The sequence below is a fragment of the Anopheles bellator genome, chromosome 1 (assembly GCF_943735745.2).
Source record: "Anopheles bellator chromosome 1, idAnoBellAS_SP24_06.2, whole genome shotgun sequence".
Lineage (NCBI taxonomy): Eukaryota > Metazoa > Arthropoda > Insecta > Diptera > Culicidae > Anopheles > Anopheles bellator.
The window spans coordinates 13,054,732-13,072,797 of record NC_071285.1 but is presented as its reverse complement, the minus strand read 5'-3'; the positions used below and the strand labels follow the sequence as shown (position 1 = coordinate 13,072,797).

The following is an 18,066-nucleotide window of genomic DNA, read 5'->3' as shown; positions in this document are numbered from 1 at the left end:
GTGGCCTACCTATTGACGGGGTGGCCACTTGATAAGTTCTTACCTTCGACACGCACCTTTTACTGAGTAAGTGTATATATATATTTATATGTATATATATAGATATATGGCTGTTTTGCTTTACAATCTCGCTTCCTGTTCTCATCTTTGTTGTAAACACCTAACTTGGTAACGAAAAAAGCCGAGCGCGAACCGAATTGTGGATGACGCAAACGCACACGAAACATCGAGGAAATGAGAAACTTCTTGAACGTCGAACAAAAAATGGGAAAAGCCCACCAGAAGGGAAGGCCCAACGCAAACCTTACGGTCACGTAAAACCCGTACACGAAACACAACGACAACGACGAAGACGAAGACCGGGGGGCTTTTACCCGGTGGTGCCGGAGGCGAATGGGAGCGGCACCCCGTTGGCCACGCGACTCCTCCATTGATTAGTACCCTAACCGTCCCCTTTCAATTTGTGTCCTCCTCACCGCGAGGTCCTTCGTCGGCAACTAAAATGCTTCCGACTTTGGCATCCGATTTGCTACAGCGAGCGAGCGAGCGAGAGAGAGAGAGAGAGTGAGCTGGGGATGACTGGGGAACTGTCCCGGAACCAGCACCTTCTTCTTCCTGCTTCCCGCTGGCTCTATGGCACGCAACTTTGCTTTGGTTTCGTGATGCGCCCGCAAAAACGCCGTGGCGCGGGTATGGCCAAAAATGGATGTGGGCCTGGCCGGGGTGGGGGTGGGGGGCGGTTTTGATATGTAGGGGTTCGGAGGAACGTTCCAAACATCCGCCCGCCACCGTTCCAGCTTCAGCTTCGACCCCGTGAGACACCCTCAAGCGATTCCGAAGGACGATGGCCCGGAATTGCAAGTGCCATGCTGACCCTGACAGATCCTCGCGAAGAGGGAATGAGAGTGTGGAACGCTAAAAAGGCTAGTTACAGAGTGATTACTAGTGTATGTGTGGGTGTGTTTGTTGGCCTCGGAGCTAGCGAGGCGTAGATAAGGATGCGCGAATGCGTTAGAGCTGTTCAGCAATCGATGATGACGATGATGATGGTGACGGTGATCCCTACGGTGATGGTTTGATTTACGGTTTATTATTAGTTCGACGGCACCCCTTCGACGGGTGACCTCGGTGTTAGTAGCCTCTCTAGTGCCTTCTAGTTGAACGACCTGAAGAATGTGGTCCTAACCACCCCCCCCCTATACAAACTACGGGCGCCCCTCCTTATCGTATGAGATTCCGGTTGTACTTTCGGTCCGTGGACTTGGACCGGCTGCGGGTGCGCGGTTTCGTGCGGGGCACCCACCGCCCCTCGTTGCTGCCGTTGCCACAGTCGCAGTCGCTGTCGTCGGAACTGTGCTCCACGCTGTTCTGCCCGTGGCCGTGGTGCATCTGGGGTGGTGGCGGCGGTTGCTGCGCGGGGCAAGGATGAGACCCGGCCGTGCCGTACCCACCACCATGGTGGCCACCGAGGCCACCGCGACCACCGCCAGCGGCGTGCAACCGCCGGGCCGTCATCATGGGGCTTTCGCCCGATGACGTCAGATACTTGCCGCCTCCTCCAGGACCACCGTTGAACGGGACCGCTTCCGGGCACGGGGCCGGTGGGCTGGCCGGCTCGAAACCCATATCGTCCGAGAACTCCTGGTTCACGTTACGGTAAAACTCCTCCGTCGGTTCACCGGCTCGGCTGAAGAACTCGATGTTGCCTCCGATCAGCATCGGATCGGTGATGCCACTTCCGGCGCCGGCCGAACTACCACCCGACGGAGGGCCCGTCCGGTAGCACTGCTCGTACAGCACCGACCCACTCTCGTAGTCGTTCTCCGTAGTCCCGTTCACGTTGTTGTACATATCCGGGTGGTGGTGATGGTGTGGGTGTGGGTGCGCGTGGGGGTGTTGGTGTGGCCGGATCCAGTTCTGCGGGAAGCTCGGAATGGGCGGTGGCAATGTGTCCCACCGTGACTGCTGCTGTTGCGGGCCCGGACCTCCCGGACAACCCTTCCGTACCATCTGCGGGGAGAGGGCGGCCGGGTTGGTGCGGATCGTCATGTTGTTCGGTGGCCGGTAGGTGCCGTACGGGTGGTCTGGCGGGGGTGGCAACACGTCTGATATGTTGATCGGTTCCCGCATCGGGGCATTGTACTCGCTGCTCGATGCCGGACTGTTACCGTTCGAGCACTTCAGGCACGACTCCTCGGACAGAGTGGGGCCCCCCATGCCGCCCACCGGTGGCGGTGGTGGTGGGGGTCCTCCGAGACCACCGAGGGTCATCATGCCACCGCGCTGGAGTGTCACGGTAGCGTACGGTTCCGGTGGCAGGTTGCCGGGTCCCATCATCATCAGTTTGCCACCGACCTGCTGCTGTTGCTGCTGGACCGATGGCATCGTGTTGTTGGTAAGCTCGGCGTATTCCGAGGTGCTGGGGGGATCGAGTGAGTGAGACGGACCCTTCACGAGGGTGTTCCCGTGTAGCCAGAGCGTGTGCTGCTTGTCCGGGATGATCGTCGTGACGGATGGGCCCGGATAGGACGCTTTGACGCTCTGCTTTTTGCGCACCGTCCAGAAGATCGCAAACACGGCTCCACTGATCAGGCCAACGCACAGCACCACCAGGGCCGTCCCGGACATCCACGAGGCGGTCCAGTAGCTCGGGGTCGGATCGGATCTGCGGTCGAGGGGATTGAAGGTAGATTAGAGAGCGTAGTTTTGAGACCCCGGATTGTGAATTGGAAAGTTTGACCCTCCCACACCTCCAGAGAAGGGGGGCTCCCATACAAACGTAACGTAACGTCTGATATGTAACGTCCCATACAAACGATAGTTTTCAAGCAATTTGAGCCATTTTCAGCTGATGCGAGTTTCGACTAGTAACCAACGGGAAGCGAGAAGAAAAGCGGTCGGATACGTCACCGGAAAGCCCGATCATTTGGAACAGAGGAGCAACGGGAAGTGACAAGGGAAGCCGATTGTGTACGGCAGAAAAGGGAAGTAGATCGGATACGTCACGGGGAAGCCCGATCGTTCGAAAAACGGGAGGCGGAAAGGGAAGCCGATCGGATACGTCATCAGGAAGTCTGATCCTCTGAAACGCAGGATAATCGAGAAATTACGATGAATTGAGGAGTGGCGAAGCGCGCCGGGCACTGCTAGTTTTAGATAAATAATTTTGGCTTTTTATGGGAAAGATCCAGAAGTCTGCAAATTGAACTGAACGAAAGACATCAGGAGACCCGAAAAACCAAAAGTAAAAATTCAGTTCAAAAGGTACAAAAGGAAGTCATTTCTCCATCAGATCGTGGTTGGAGATGGAAAGTGGATTAATTTTGAGAATCCTTAAAAGAAAATAGCATAGGCCTGTGGGGAAAAACCATTCAACTTTGACTGGAAAATCAGATCAATTTGGCAAAAGGAGAATTCCGTGTCTGATGGGACCAGAAAGGTGTGGTCTATTACAAGCTCCTAAAACCTGGTTAAACCCTTAAGACAGATCACTTCTAACAACAAATGATCAATTTAGACCGTGCATCGAAAAACGACCACAATGGGCCAGAAGGCACTTTGCTCTAAGATAATTGTCACAAAAAAGTGACGCCAGCGATCGACGCACAGAGGACGCTGCCGGCGGATGAAGGAGACACTCGATCCAGGCTGTGTGAGTGAAGGTAAACACACCCGGATCGAGTGTTCACTCGGGGGCGAAGTGCAGAATCAGGGCAACAGCCGACGGATGATCCGCCGGAGCGCAGAAGGAATTGAACGCGCAAACGCGACACCAGTTTTTGCCTTCGGAGGCTTGCAAACGAAATAGAATAAAGTTGCGCATTCGCGACAATAATTGTGATCCATGTGATCGCTTCGAAAAAAATCTACTTTCGTAGGGTTAGCCACGGGTTGAGTTGCCTACTTTCTACTTACCTCACGATATTCTGCGGATCCATGTGCAGTGGCGTCGGAGAGCTGTACGGACCTGCGAGGACAGAGAGCGGCTGTTAGTGGACACTCAATGGCGACATCCCAGGCCAAGGAACATACCTATGCCGCCCGCGGTTAAACTAGCAACCCGCGCAATGTACATCGCACCGGGCGTCAGACTGTTGATGACGACCGACTGGGTCGACGAGTTCAGGGACATCTGGCCCAGCACCTTGTTGGTGGCGTTCGATTTGATTTGGATCTGTCGCAGGCGGACAAGAGATACGGTTTCGTTAGTTCCCGCAAAGAATTAATATCGGTTCCCATCACAGTACCTTGTAGCCGGTGAGTTCCCCGTTGAGCAGATGGACCGGTGGTGGTGACCAGCGGACGAATGCCGCGGTCGTGTTGATGACCCCGACCCGCACATCGGTCGGTGGAGCCGTCGGTGGCCCATCGAGTGTCTTCCCGCGGCGCACATTCGAAACGGAACCCGCCAGTCCCTCGGGGATGCTGGCAAAGATCTCGTACTCACTGTACGGTCGCAAACCCTCGAGCGTTAGCTCCTTCAGATTGCTCGTCGTCACGACGCTGCTGAAGGACGAGTTGTAGAGGTAGTAGTCGACGGGTTTCGTCACTGCGCGGTAGTACATCCGGAGCTGCATCCGTGACGTGCTGTCCGTCACGTCCCAGGTGATGCCGATCGAGCTGGCCGAAACCGTGTACACGTTGTTTAGGACGATGAACTGGTGGTTGTTGACCCACCGGTGCTGCTCGTACGCCGGGATCTGCTCCTTCCGCGCATCGACCGGTTCGTCCACGTCCAGCACCTTGATGTGGATCTTCTTCACGATGCTGCCCGCCTCGTTGATGGCAGCGCACGCATACCACCCTTCATCGCCCTTCGAGACCTGCTTCAACGTCAGGCCACCGGTCTCCTCGAACTCGATCACGCTACTGCTTGGCGGGTGCTGAGTGCTGGTGCTGGTGCTGCTGCTGCCAGTGGCCCCTCCGGTTCGGTCCGTTGCGGTCTCCAGGGTTGCTCCCGGGCCTTGATCCTGCTCTTCGGCCGCATTGCGTCGGTTGCGTAGCAGCAACCGGTGGCGCTGCTCGAGGGCGGCCACAACCAACCGGGAAGCGGGGTACTGGCGGCGGAGCTGCCGCTCCGAGACGGGCTCGATCTTGATGGACCAATTGCCACCGCCGACCCCACGAACACCGTCACTCGAGTTCGCCACGAACGAAGCGCCCGGATCGATCGGAGCAACGAAGGCCGCGCTCCTCCGACGTCGCCTGCTGTGGGCCCCATCCGGGGACATACCATGGTCATCGCCGGTCTCTTCGCCTTCACCCACACCACCCCCCGGTGGGTCGTCGTGCCCATTGTCCACGTGCTTCCGATCGATCCGATCCCAGAAGATGCGCACCCCGGGCCGACCCTTCGCCCGGCACGGCAACGTAATGGATTCGCCCTCGCGGATCACCACATCGACCGGAGCCTCCATGAAGGTGGGCGCCTCGTACACGTACAGATACACCGAGATCGTCACGTTGCCACCCTCGTTGTGGCCCTCGCAGTAGTACTTCCCATCGTCCTCCTGGCGCGCATCCTCGATCCGGAGCGTGTTGTCGAGCAGCTTCCGCGAGCGACCCTCCGGCAACCGGCCACTCTCCTTGCGCCACGACACGATCGGCTTCGGATCACCGGCCAGTCCGCACGGCAGGTCGAATCCTTCACCCTCCAGCACCTCCGTGTCGTGCGGACTCTTGACGATCGTTGGCGGCGCGAGGACCTTCAGGTAGGCGGCCGGAGTCGTCTTCGTCCCGGCCATACTCTGGGCCGAACACTCGTATCGGCCCGAATCACTCGGTTGGATCTCCGAAATCAGCAAACTGCCCGAATCGACCAGCGAATGGTGTTTCCCGTTGATGTCCAGGATCTTACCGTCCTTGATCCACAGGACCGACGGTTCCGGGATGCCGCGCGGTGGCGTACAGTTCAGGATGACGGGCCCCCCGACCAAGGCGACCGTGTCCTTCGGCACCAACCGGAAGTCATCGCGCAGTACCGCGATCTGGAGTGTCGCGTTCTCGCTGATGGCGACCCCGGCCGAGTTGCGGGCTTCGCAGTGGTACACGCCCGCATCCTGTTCCCGCTTGTTCTGGGTCACCCTGCGTAAGGAGCCAGAGAAGGAGAAACCGTTAATGAAGCCTCACACAGGTGTTTTGAGGCAATATTTTCTATCGCCACAGTTCAACTCGAAAAAGGATCACAGGATGTTGTTGTAAACAGCCGATGGTTGCTTCGATGAAAGGTAAAAAATTGCATCCATTTTTCGAAGCAAAAATGCGCAAGTGTCGAGCTCCAGGTACAGGGTGTTTCATTAACGACACATGTTTTCATTTGGTTATAAAAAAAACGGCTGCATATTTTGAAATGGTTGAACATTTGTTTGAAATATAATTTTGGTTACAGAAAATTGGGAACTATGAAAAAATTATTTCCAAAGTCGTCGTCAAATCATTCGTCAAAAACACCTTTCATTGGCACTCATTTCCATCTCGTTATGTTAATAAGCAAAATTGCGGTTCGGAAACCCCACTCATCGTGAAAGAATAGCCAATGCAGCCACAACGAGTGACTGTTTGAGGCGGATTTTGGCTGATGTGTTCTTCGTCGAAATTGAAGCTGAGATCTTGGACGGCATTTGGTTTCAACAGGACGGCGTTACGTGCGATACAGCGTTAGCCACAATCGACATTTATGTTATACGAACATACCAGCAACTATTGACAGAAATAGGACCAGATACAATTGAAAATGTAGTCCAAAATAGCTCGACCGAATGGGCTACTGCCAATTGACATTTAATCAAAATTGTTTTCCAGAATCAACCTAAAAGTTCAAGCAAGTGAAAACATGTGTCGTTAATGAAACACCCTGTAGTAAGGAGCAAAATTAATTTTAAAATAATTGACATTACCGTGGCCCGAAACTTAGCCCGATGCTAATTTTCCTTGTCCTTATTACACCTTCTCTCTCTCTCTGTCTTTTTTTTCCAGTCACTTACCTCAGGAAGAACAGGGATCCCTCGGGCAGGATAACGCGCCGATCGGACGGTGACAGTGGCACCCCGTTCTGGTACCAGACGAACTCGGGCGGTGGCCGTCCCGTCGCCTTGCAGTTCAGTGTCAGCGGTTCGTCCTTCGCGGCTACCGCATCCTTCGGGTGTTCGGTAATTTTCGGTCTCTGTTGAGCTGTAGTAGGGCGGACAGAGAGAGAGAGAGAGAGAGAGAGAGAGAGAGAACGAGGGTCAGAGAATGAAGCAGCCAAATTAAACACACTGCCGCGCCGTGAGGTGCAATGAGATGGAATAATGTGCGCCATCGACATGCTTGAAAAACCGAAAAAAACGAGACGAGATGTGGCCTGGAAAATAACCCACAACCCGTATGATGTGTGAGGAACGAGAGCGCAACATTTGGGGACGACACATAACACAACACATGGCCCGCGGCCCCCGGCCAGAGCTCGTCGAGAGCATAACGAATTTATGCCACTTTACGCCAGGCACAGCAACACTTCACGCCAGAATGGTGGACGATCCTCCGCCTGCGCCGCTCGCTCATATGCAAAGATGGGGGCTAAGAATAGAACTTCCATAATCAAATATTTGTACCAATAACGGGCGACCCGTACGAGGGATGTGGCGGTGGGGACGGCGTTTGAAGCTGACTAATGGCCATTCAAAGCGAAGCGAAACCGCAACAACTAAGTGGCAACCAAGGCATCGTCCCGGCAGCGCAGCGCAGCGCAGAGCCATCTGGTGGTGGTGCACCGTTGGCCAATTGGGCCAATAACGGCCAGGCCACAACAACCTGGAGATTCCCCCCCGGGGGAGGGGGGTGGGTGTGTGGTAAGACTCCCGGATGCCGAGGAAGTCAAGTGGCTTGACCCGCCGGCTTGGCCCGGCCAGCAGCACGCGTTAACAACACACAAGCCCCCTGACACCATCCGTCGGCCATTTGCATTAAAAGGTCCCGAGAGGTCCGAACCCTCCTCTCTGCTCCATTGTGAAATGGAAATCCTGTACACTTCCTTCCTGTGCGGCCGAACAGTGTAAAGATCTCGAGTCTCGAGTGGGTGGCAGCTATTTTTGGTACGGACACAGGCCGCCGAAGGTCGTTCTGTGGCGCAGGCGATGGGTAATGGGAAAATCACTTCCCGGGGCCAAAAAAATTGCAAACTTAATATTGTTTTTCCCGGTTTTCTTTCACTGCACAACACAGTGCACTCAATAAACACAGAAAATGCAATTAAACTCGGTGCGACTGCGATCCGGCGTAAATTTGTCCGTCCGATCCCGCCCCGATATCCAACGGTTGCCCGACAAGGACGAACCGAGGCTAATTTAGCCAACCACCCTGAAGGCTGCCCCAAGGAGTTCCGCTTTCGGTCCCCCCCTTTTTGCATCCCCGACGAGCGCACGAGGACGACGGGGAGACGGATGCGGCCGTTTGTTTGAGCAAAGCTTCTGCTCATTAAGTTCCGTTTTATTTGCATGCATTTTGCGACACGGCCACCCGGGAGGCAGCTGTTTCGGTTTATTTTATTAACGAAGCACAGCTTTCTATATTTGCCAACCAGTCGGACGGCCGAACGAAAGGAGTTTTGGGTCTTTAGGCACTCCGAAGCCGTTAGTGGCCCAGTTGTAAATCACTCGTCGGTGTATCACATAAATCCTTTTTGTTTTGTAAAGTCAAACTGTGCAGATGATTGTTTTCGGTTCGCCTTTTTCAGTGGAAGGCTTTGGAGTGAGGAATTATGTTGCCCTCGTGGCCAAAATGGTAGCTGAAACTTATAGCATGATAGATGAAGTGTACAAGTTTTGATGCTGGTTCCCTGACCCGAAACTTACACCGAAAATCAAAGGGCCTCATTTTGAACTCTCTCTCTCTCTCTCACTATCTGTCGATGAACGGTCGATTATTATGAGGCTGAGCATAATTTCGGGAGCTTCCGAAAACTCGGGCGATCAGCGCGGCGCTATCGGTGCTGCTTCCGTAACCGAAATTATACAACTATATTTAAACAAGATAACCTTCTGTCGCCACCGCCAATGTTTACCCGGGCCCAGCAGACAACGCTCGGTGGCCCGAAATACGAAATCAATAAACTCTACCACCGCCGCTCGTCTGCCGCTGCTGCTGGGTGGTGGTCCCTTTTTCGTAATCGAGAGCCGACCCGACCTACACACGGGCACGGAGGACGGTCGAATAAATAGGACATCCCCCGTGGGGTGGGCGAAACGAGGTGGTTGTTGTGTTGCTATTGACACTTCACTCGGCGGCCCAACACGGCCGGGAATCGGATCGAAATCGGTTGCGGATGGCCAGCCATCCAGACAGTGAGAGAGAGAGGGGCGATATGGCCTTAGAAAGAGAGCGGGTGGCCAACATCAAATAACTCACTCGATCGCGTGTGTTTGGGAATGTTGTTTGCCGAAAAACATTCGTGCCCGCGCCGTGCGAGAATGCCAAACGGTTGTGGACCTCATTTGTGTGATGCTTTTCGGATTTGCTAATGCCGGGACTCGCAGGTTCAGGAAACCAATCCTTCCCCAAAAATGATGATGGATCGGAGTTTCAGTGGCCAAACAGAAGAGAGACTCTGTTGTTAGCAACATAAATGTCGGTGTCAAGACACAGGATATACAAACGATGGACCAATGGAGTCCGCAACAGCATGCGCCAATCCGAGCCTGTGCTCCGGGACCTATGAATGAAGTGTAACTAAATGGAAATCGTTAGCGTTCATCCCGAGAGTCGGGAGGGGGGCAGTAATCTGTCAACCCGTCCGCGCCCGTTCCGGCTTTTCCATCTCGAGGCGACCCGCCCCCCGCCCCCCGCAGGACTCTACGGTGCTGCGGTAAAGAGGCATCCGCCATGTAGTGATTTAGTGCGACAGGATCATTATCCTTTATCATCCGTCGTTCACGTTTTTGACCCACTGGGCTGGGCAGTGAAAGAAATCGACGGCACCCGCGCGCGATTGATGGTGTTCTTCGTCGTTAGCCCTCTCTCGTTCCGACGGCCCCTCCCGGCCGCGTGTCTCGCGTGCCACTTGTACTCCTCACCAACTGATCTTTAAGTGACACATTTCCGGTAACGATTACGACAAAAACTAAGCGATGAAAAAGCAATGAACACCCATTCAATATTTTATTCGAAGTAAACCGGAAAGGGGTCCAATTTTGACATTTACTAGGCTGTTCAATAGGTTCGTATAAGTTCCTGAACAGAGATAGAATTGTTTTAACGAGATTCCTATTTAAGAATTCCATCCCTGAAGTGAGAAACTGGAAGGGCTTCAAAAAAGCGCTTCCGCAGCTCATTTGCTATCATTTGATGGAAAAACGCTTTTCATAAATTATTTTTTTAAATCTAAAAACAGATGGAAGTCGCTAGGGGCCAAATCTAGTGAATACGGTGAATATGCCTCAACAATTCGTGCTTTAATTTATGGGTTATTTGGCATTTTTAAATTGCTCTTGTTCCATTTTTAGCGGATGCTTCAGTCAAAATATTGTTTATACTGCTCAATGAGATGGCTAGGCCTTGTACTAAATCTCTTTCAGTGATTCGATGATTTCCCAATACGATGTCCTGTATTTTTTCTACGATTTCAGATGATGTGCCGGTTTTTTAAAGTTTTTGACATGGATCGTCTTGAAGGCTAGTGCGACGACCTTTAAACTCAGAAACCCCTTTTAACCCCCTAATTGAAGGTGAAGAGTCCTTAAATACAAAATTCAATAACTGCACGATACCTGATTTTTTTCCATTATAAATGAATGAAGATTCATATGAAGAGTGTGCCAATATAACAAAAAAATGAGGCTCGTAGCAGCTCCCTTTGTTACCGATCATACGAACTTATTGAACAGCCTAGTATTAGTAATGTTTGACACATTGAATGCTCTTCGTATCCAGATGTTGCCATGGTTATGATCGCATAGTAGGTAAGGAATCGCTAGTTTTTGCTCATAATTATAATATTGCCTCAAAAAGAAACAAGAATTGATGAGAGTATTTTATATCAAAACAAAATTCGGCTTCATTTTGTACGAACCGCTAACACAGATGGTGCCAACATTCGGCTCTCGGCTAAGAATACACCAGCCTATCTACTCTAAACCCTTCGAGATTGTCCTCTGAATCACGTCTTCGACCGGAGAGCAGTTTTCCCGGTGGACACGAAAACCGTGAAAACCCACCGGGACACACAGAAGGCGACTAACGAGCGATCCGGAGCCGGCAGTAGATTGCACCAACACACACTTGCACGGCTGCTGGCTGACCACATACACCCCCGGGACCTGTGCACCGACCGACAGATGGCGACGGCGGCAGAGTGGTCGAAAATCAAAGGGGTTCCAGCACTCCAGCACTAGCGCCAGCAGAAAGCCGGAAATTTATGATGCCACTTTTGGTGGCGCACGAAAACATATGTGCCGGGAAGCAGAGTGGAGGGTCCCAGTCCCGAAGCATAATTTCCACTCTCTCGCAGTGGCGTGAGCCGCAGAGAGAGAGAGAGAGAGAGAGACGGCGCACACGAGAGGTTTATCATAATATAACATCATCATACATATTGCACATTGATGCATATGCACCGCCAGGTTGCGGGGGGAACCGGTGTCCGTGCGTGGTGTGTGTTGGGTGGTACGTGGCCGCCATCATCATCAGCCGAGCCGCCATCATCGACATAAAGCCCTCTCGCGATCGTGAGGCAGACGGATCCAAAACCGGCAGGTTGGCCCTGCTCTCCGCGGGACCGGAAGTTTCGTGAATTTATTGCCATGAATTTATATGGACTTTCACCTACCACGGGACGCCGCCGAGGCCGAGGCTGCGGGAGTGTGGTGGGCGACAAACCGATTTGGTGAGGCAGTTTTCCCGCTTTGCCAGTCTCTGCGGACCAACTTTGAAATGGGTTTGTTATTCTTTCTCTCCATCTTAGGGCCCGTGCCCTGAGACGGGAAACGTGGCTAGAAAGAGCCTTGAGCCATTCCGTCAGCGGAGGATTTCGTTATAAGCCATGAGTGAGTTCCTTTCCTTCCTTGCAGCATAACCACAGCGCGAGCCATCAAGCCCCATCGTATTACTGTCCAATTGAACTTTCACCAATCAACGGCTCAAAACGGGGTGATGGCGGCGCGACCACACGACCCCCGATTAATTGAAAATTGAATCGAAAAACAATGGCAGTAATGGGTTTGTGTAACGGGCACCGGCCACTTCAACCCCGAACCCTCTTCTTTCATGTCCACGAAGGGCCACCAACCAAATTGTAGACTTTTTTGATTAATCATCAACCCGAAAACCGGAGGCGCCATAAAACTGGAAACAAAAGTTTTCCACTCCTCAAGAGAAACACAACTTTTAGCGGTGGCCCGAAATTTTCGGGTCCGCATCGTTTTTCCCGTTTTTTCACAGTCTGCTGCTTTCCGAGTCCGAGTTCCCGAGATTTGCCTTCTTGTGCCAAGGAAAGTGTCGCGCCAAAGTGTGTTGTCTGGCCACGGGGAGTTTGAGCGAAGCAGCGCATTAACCAGTCTCTGCTCCCGTTCCGAGGCACGGTGTGTCCCGAGGGGCTTTTGCTAATTGTAAGCTTCGCTTGTCCACCACCGGTACCCTCATAATTTCGTGCGCCGGACTTGGAAACTGACGACGCTTTTCATTCCGCCACCACGGCGGAAACGGCGTGTGTCCGTGGAAATCCCTGTGAAGCTATGCACGGAACGGGCTCCTTGCCGTTGTTGCCGGGGGAATGGGAATTATGTTGAAAGGATTCCGATGCCGACAGCGACGAGTGTTGACTGTGGAGATGTCCTTGGGCGAATAGGCAAGCGGCCAAGCGGCGCTTGGTGTGTCCCTTCCGCCGGTCCGGTCTTGACGGATCCCACCGAGCCTTTCGCTCTTATTATGTCAATAACGTCGGGAAAACGGAATGTCTTTTTCCAACTTGCGGCCTGTGTTTGTTGATACAACTGTGCTCTTTCTGTTGGAGCCGAGATTTTTCGCTCTCGCTCAGTGCTCTCTCTCTCTCTCTCTCGCGCGCGCATTTGTGGGAAAACCCCGTTGCGGGACACATCATGAAAGAAACCCCCGAATTCGGCCCCAACCCGGCCAACCGGAGCCCATCCATTTTTGGTCATTGTTGGAGAGCAGCACACTCCCGTCAATTTTCGCCGCTTTTAGTACCACGATCGAGACGCCCGTCGATTTATGTTGGCCTCCGATCTCGCCGGTTTGTGTTGTGCCCGCGTGGCCAATGGCGAAATGGCCTCACTAATTCCGCTCGCTGTGTGTCAAATCGTATACATTTTTTAAAACCAGCACACAATAAACTATTGATCCGATCCGGCTCGTTTTGTGGCTTGGCCCCGGGTTGAAGTTTAACGGAACATAGTGGAACACTTTTACACAAAACAATAAATGGTCTGGTAACCGGGGTTTTTAAATCGATTCTAAACGGGAGTTAGGAAACCAACGAACAACGGTGATTATGGCGTCATTTTCGTTCTTTTCCGAGCCGACCATTTTGAAGGAGCACCAAAGGAAGCCATCCCCGGTTGGTGGGACGGGGCCCTCAAAAACACCCTCCAGTTGGGATCGGATCGGAGCGAACCGAATTTAGCATTCCGGACCAGGCGCCTCCGAAGGATGTGCTCCTATATAAATAAGAAAAACAGGTAGCCAAGGGGTTACGGCCATCAGTCGATCGATCGTTTCACTTGTTTATTATTCAACTAACTGACCCCCGTTCGCCCGGGCTCAAAATTGACTTTCAGAAGTAACAGCAAACCCGCAGGTCGAACGTGGCTCAATCATTTCTAGCTGTTTGACTATATTTTTGCAACTTATTGGAATTTGCATGTCGAGCCATCGATTGGTGAACTGTCGATTAATTCCATAGCATAAATAATGTCTGTCGGAAAGACAGAATACCATTCCGAAACAGGAGTCTGAAGGCCTAATAGTATTAAGGATCACAATACCGTGCAGAGCACCATGATTCAGCAGTGTGACCGCCCCATTATACGGGTTTCGTGTTGTTTATTTCATTTTCTTCTAAGCCCCCCCCGCGGGCGACCCAGGCCCTCCTCAGCTCAATGGCCGTGTCACACACATTCTTATTAATATTGCCAGCCCCGTACTCCATTTATCAAGCCCCTTGACAGGCCGATGAAGTCACACGGTTTGCGGAATTGGGTTAAGAAAGAGTGACCAGCCAACCGGCCAGTCCGTCCGGAAGCGAGCAGAATGACAAGCGAGAACGGATTAGCAACACAGCACTGCACCAGAGCCGGAGCCGGCTCGGAAGGTCAGAAAGACATTTGCCACCCTGGCCCCTTATCCTGTCGCTTTTCTTCGAAGGAGCCGCGACGTGTGTGTCTGTCAAGGCGGAGGACACGCTCGGAATGTGGCAAAACTTTGATCTCATCAAAAATCATCTGTCCGGGGGGGGCCTTCTCCCCATTATGCGGCAAACGCGGACCCGTCGATAATCCCCCCCGATGTCCTCACGGTGGGAGGGAAAAGTGAGAAAACGGCGAGAATGAGCATCACAGCCGATTGCATAAGCCGTAATCCGGAACCTTTAATCCCACCGCGATCCCGGGGCGTCATGATGATTTCATCTTCATGAGACACTTTCGGGCAGAAGGAAAACAAAATCGAATTCTTAAATCGGTTTATTTGATGTTTGCTAATGACGGGCTTTGTTTGAACACCCTGCGTACTTTCCAACGGGGGCTTTGGTTGGTCGTTTAAAACGGTGACACCGGCAATCTAATTGCCGGTGCCAGAAAGCAGGAGGCCGATTACGTTTGTCGTGGCGTTTTGTGGCCCCCTTTTTTCGGACCCGGAATTAACCCACAAAACGGCTCCGGCCGGTAATAATGAAGAGGGCACGTTTCACTGTTTGAGCCGAGGCGGCTGGCGGGCTTAAAACTTTTGAAGCTGAGCATTGAGGTACGTGACTGATCTTAGAGTATTGCAGCGGCGCGAACGGATCGGAACATTGAGTCTGATTTATACCGAAACACTACAGAGCCGTGAAATTGATTTTTTTTTTCGATTGATTTTTTAGCCTCCGGGGCAAATGCATCAAATAAAGTGCCAGAAAAAGGATAAATGATTGTTTCTTTTTGCTTCTGGGAAAATGCTGAGAACCACGTCCGTGCGATGGTTTAATAGATCGAAGTAAGTATCGGAGACCCAATTTATTCAAATTGGATGTCAAAAAGACATTTCGAAACGGAAACCCTTCAATTCTCGAAAAGGCCAATTCGTTCCCAACACGCAAAGAATATTAATAGGGTAGCATGACCGGGTAGCAGGCAAACTGCGAACGAATCATTTCGCGATCGCGATTTGGCAATTAGCTGTATTTCAACTGCTCGGATTTTGATCGAAAGATTTCACCGGGTGGAATTATTTCGTAGGAAATATTTTCACTTTTTCCCTGTATCACATGGTACCCTGTTAGTTTTAGTACGATTTTTGATGGTTAGCTTTCACTTTGTGCTGGATACAATGTACTGAACCATAGTTATTTGTAAACTTAATTATTAAGGACACTTTTAAGGCGTATACCTTTCGCATTGCAAACTGTCATTTTTTTTAATAAGAGCCATGTTTTGAAAATTTTTCGTCTTTCTGGTGCACTCGATTGGGTTTTATTCGAATGCTTGAATCATCGCTCTGAATTGCACTGAAGCGCGTCTCAGGCCATCTCGGCCTTTAATAGAAAACAACTCGGAATGAGCGGTGCCACGGGCACAAATTGCGTTTCGAGTGTGTTTCATTTGCAATAAATTACGGAAATGATTTACTGTTGCAACCGACTCAATAAACAACTCTCCGAACGGTTACATATTTAGTGGTCGGACGGGGCGGGGATGCCGACCACCATCGACCGCTAAGCTGACCAACATTCTGGCCACCCCCCATCCCACCGACCATCGGCCATCGGTGGTCGGAGAGAAATGGATCCTTTTCGAGGAGAATCTGGCTAGGGGGGTGGCTAGAGGCTCACAAGTTTAGGGTTTTCGGTGGGCCGATGCGGGCCGATCGGCCGTTGGTAAACATTCCTATATCCAGATCCTACCACCACTCCACCACCACCATCCATCCCACCACCAAAACTCATATTGTGCATTTCGATTCCCATCCATTTAGGTTTTATCTGATGGCTGCCCGCTACGAGGCCCACTGGATTCCCTTCTTAGCCCCTCTCTCTAAGCAGGCAATAAATTTGGCTCATTTATTCATCTTTCGCTGTTTGGGAAAAGTTTCCCCCGCTCAGTGTGTCAGTCCTTGGGCGGTCAGAGTTGTTTTATATTCTTCTTCTGCTGTGCTTAGCACGACGGAATTAGTTGGAACCGCTTTGCACAATCAACACACTCACAGCGCAGAGATGGTTCCGATGTCCTTTTCCTCGCCGGCGTATCGACCGACCATCGACCGGATTTCTCCGGAGACAACCAGACCGCGTGCGAAGGCGACTGCAGGGCGGCCTGATGGAGGTCCTTAGATGCTGTTATTCATTAATATAATTATTGCCGGCCCGGGGCCAAGCATCTTCATTGCTCCGACCTCCGCTTCGGCTTCCTAACGCCCGGAATTTACACCGCCCGAAGGTCTCGCCGTCAGTCGTAAAACGGTCCAAGGGGCGGCCAGCGTTGGAAGGCTGACCTTCGACAGGGAGATGTGACCCGCGCCGTAGGACGCAAAGAAAAACGGCCGGAAGGACCTTCTCCGCTTCGAGTTGCTTTGGGCCAGGCATGTTTTGGTTTTGGATAGGGTGTGCGAAGAAAAATTTAGGGACACGAGGCCAGGCCAAACACAGTGCCTCCTTTGATCCGGCAGTGCAATTTGATCTTTTTTCCCCCAGCACCGACAGTGCCGCCACCAGGCGAAGATTGAAACGAACCAAATCCGAGCCGCTCTCTGTCTCTCTCTCTCCTTGTGAGGGGCCGCTGAAGGGACGGATCCGACGGGCGCATATGTTTAACGGCGATCGTTGACACAGCTGCAGGAAGCTGTGACTCGCAAACAGTTTTGGGCCCAATTCGAAACATGTACACCAAACAAATTGTTTTATTGCCCGACAAATGTTGCCCAACGAGGAGTTGGGTTTCCCTGCGAGATGGAAAACCCGACCGTAACACACCCCAAATTTTCTGGAACAAAGCTCACTCTCTTTCTCTTGTTTTTTGTTTGGAAGTGTGTTGCTCTCAGCACGCCATTGCCCGAGGCGCTTTACGATAGAGAGAGAGAGAGAGAGAGAGCGTGCGAGCGAAAAGGACAGCAGCAAGGATAACACAGAAATGCGGTTTTGACACTCCAGACGTTGTGTGCTCTGCATCAAAGCAAGCGCGTGGATCCTTTTCGGAGAGAGAGAGAGAGCACAATCATCAAAGAGGGCATGACAGTTTCAAAACTCATTGATTCCGAGAACCGAGCTCACCAACACCACCAACCAAATAGAGCCTTAGAGGTGGTCCATTGTGAGCAACACACGAACACACTCTTGCCGTGTACACGGACGGACGGCAGAAGGACGAATTCCCTTTTCTCTCGTGACGCTCCGTGTTTGCGTGGTCGCGTGCGTGCGTGCGTTCGTGCATGTTAAGCGCAAAGGATCTCTGGTCGGGTTGGGTCGCCGGAAGCCGGGGACAATTGCTTTGGCGCTTTTGTCCGCATTCCCCCATTCCGGTTTTTTTTTTCCCCGTGCTCGCCAAAGTCGCCAAAGTCGGTCGGGTTTTTCCGGGCCCCTTCCGGAAAATTATGCCACACGAACCCCCGGGGGGGGGGAAGGGCTGGGTGGGGCACGGTCCGGTTTGCAGTGTGAAGGAATTGGCACTTTCAATTCCCGACGCGTTTTTTTTCCTCCCCCCCCCCAACGTACCAAATGGGGAGGGCGAAGGGTGATGCAAAGGGTTGGGAAAAATGGCAAATTGAAAATTCCACCCCAACGGGGGGAGGGGGCGACCTACCTTCGGCCGATGGATTATATAAACTGCTAATTATCAGCAGCACCGATGCGACGGCCCACCACAGGCCATCAGGACGAACCGCGCCCGCCAT

General features: G+C 52.3%; 1 protein-coding gene across 1 annotated transcript; it reads right to left on the bottom strand.

Annotated features, from left to right (window-relative positions):
* Positions 1-1,221: 1,221 nt before the first annotated feature.
* Positions 1,222-18,066, bottom strand: LOC131215056 (protein sax-3-like). Its single transcript, XM_058209433.1, has 6 exons — positions 17,976-18,066; positions 6,984-7,170; positions 4,248-6,084; positions 4,033-4,174; positions 3,916-3,967; positions 1,222-2,665 (listed from the first exon to the last, which is right to left on the bottom strand). The coding sequence occupies exons 1-6, from the start codon at positions 18,064-18,066 to the stop codon at positions 1,222-1,224; spliced, it is 3,753 nt and encodes a 1,250-aa protein (XP_058065416.1).

Coding starts and splice junctions, on each gene's coding strand:
- LOC131215056 (XM_058209433.1), bottom strand. CDS start 18,066: ATGGCGGGCGCGGTTCGTCCTGATGGCCTGTGGTGGGCCGTCGCATCG. Junction 7,171..17,975: donor ATATAATCCATCGGCCGAAG/GTAGGTCGCCCC, acceptor GCCCTACTACAG/CTCAACAGAGACCGAAAATT. Junction 6,085..6,983: donor GGATCCCTGTTCTTCCTGAG/GTAAGTGACTGG, acceptor CTCCTTACGCAG/GGTGACCCAGAACAAGCGGG.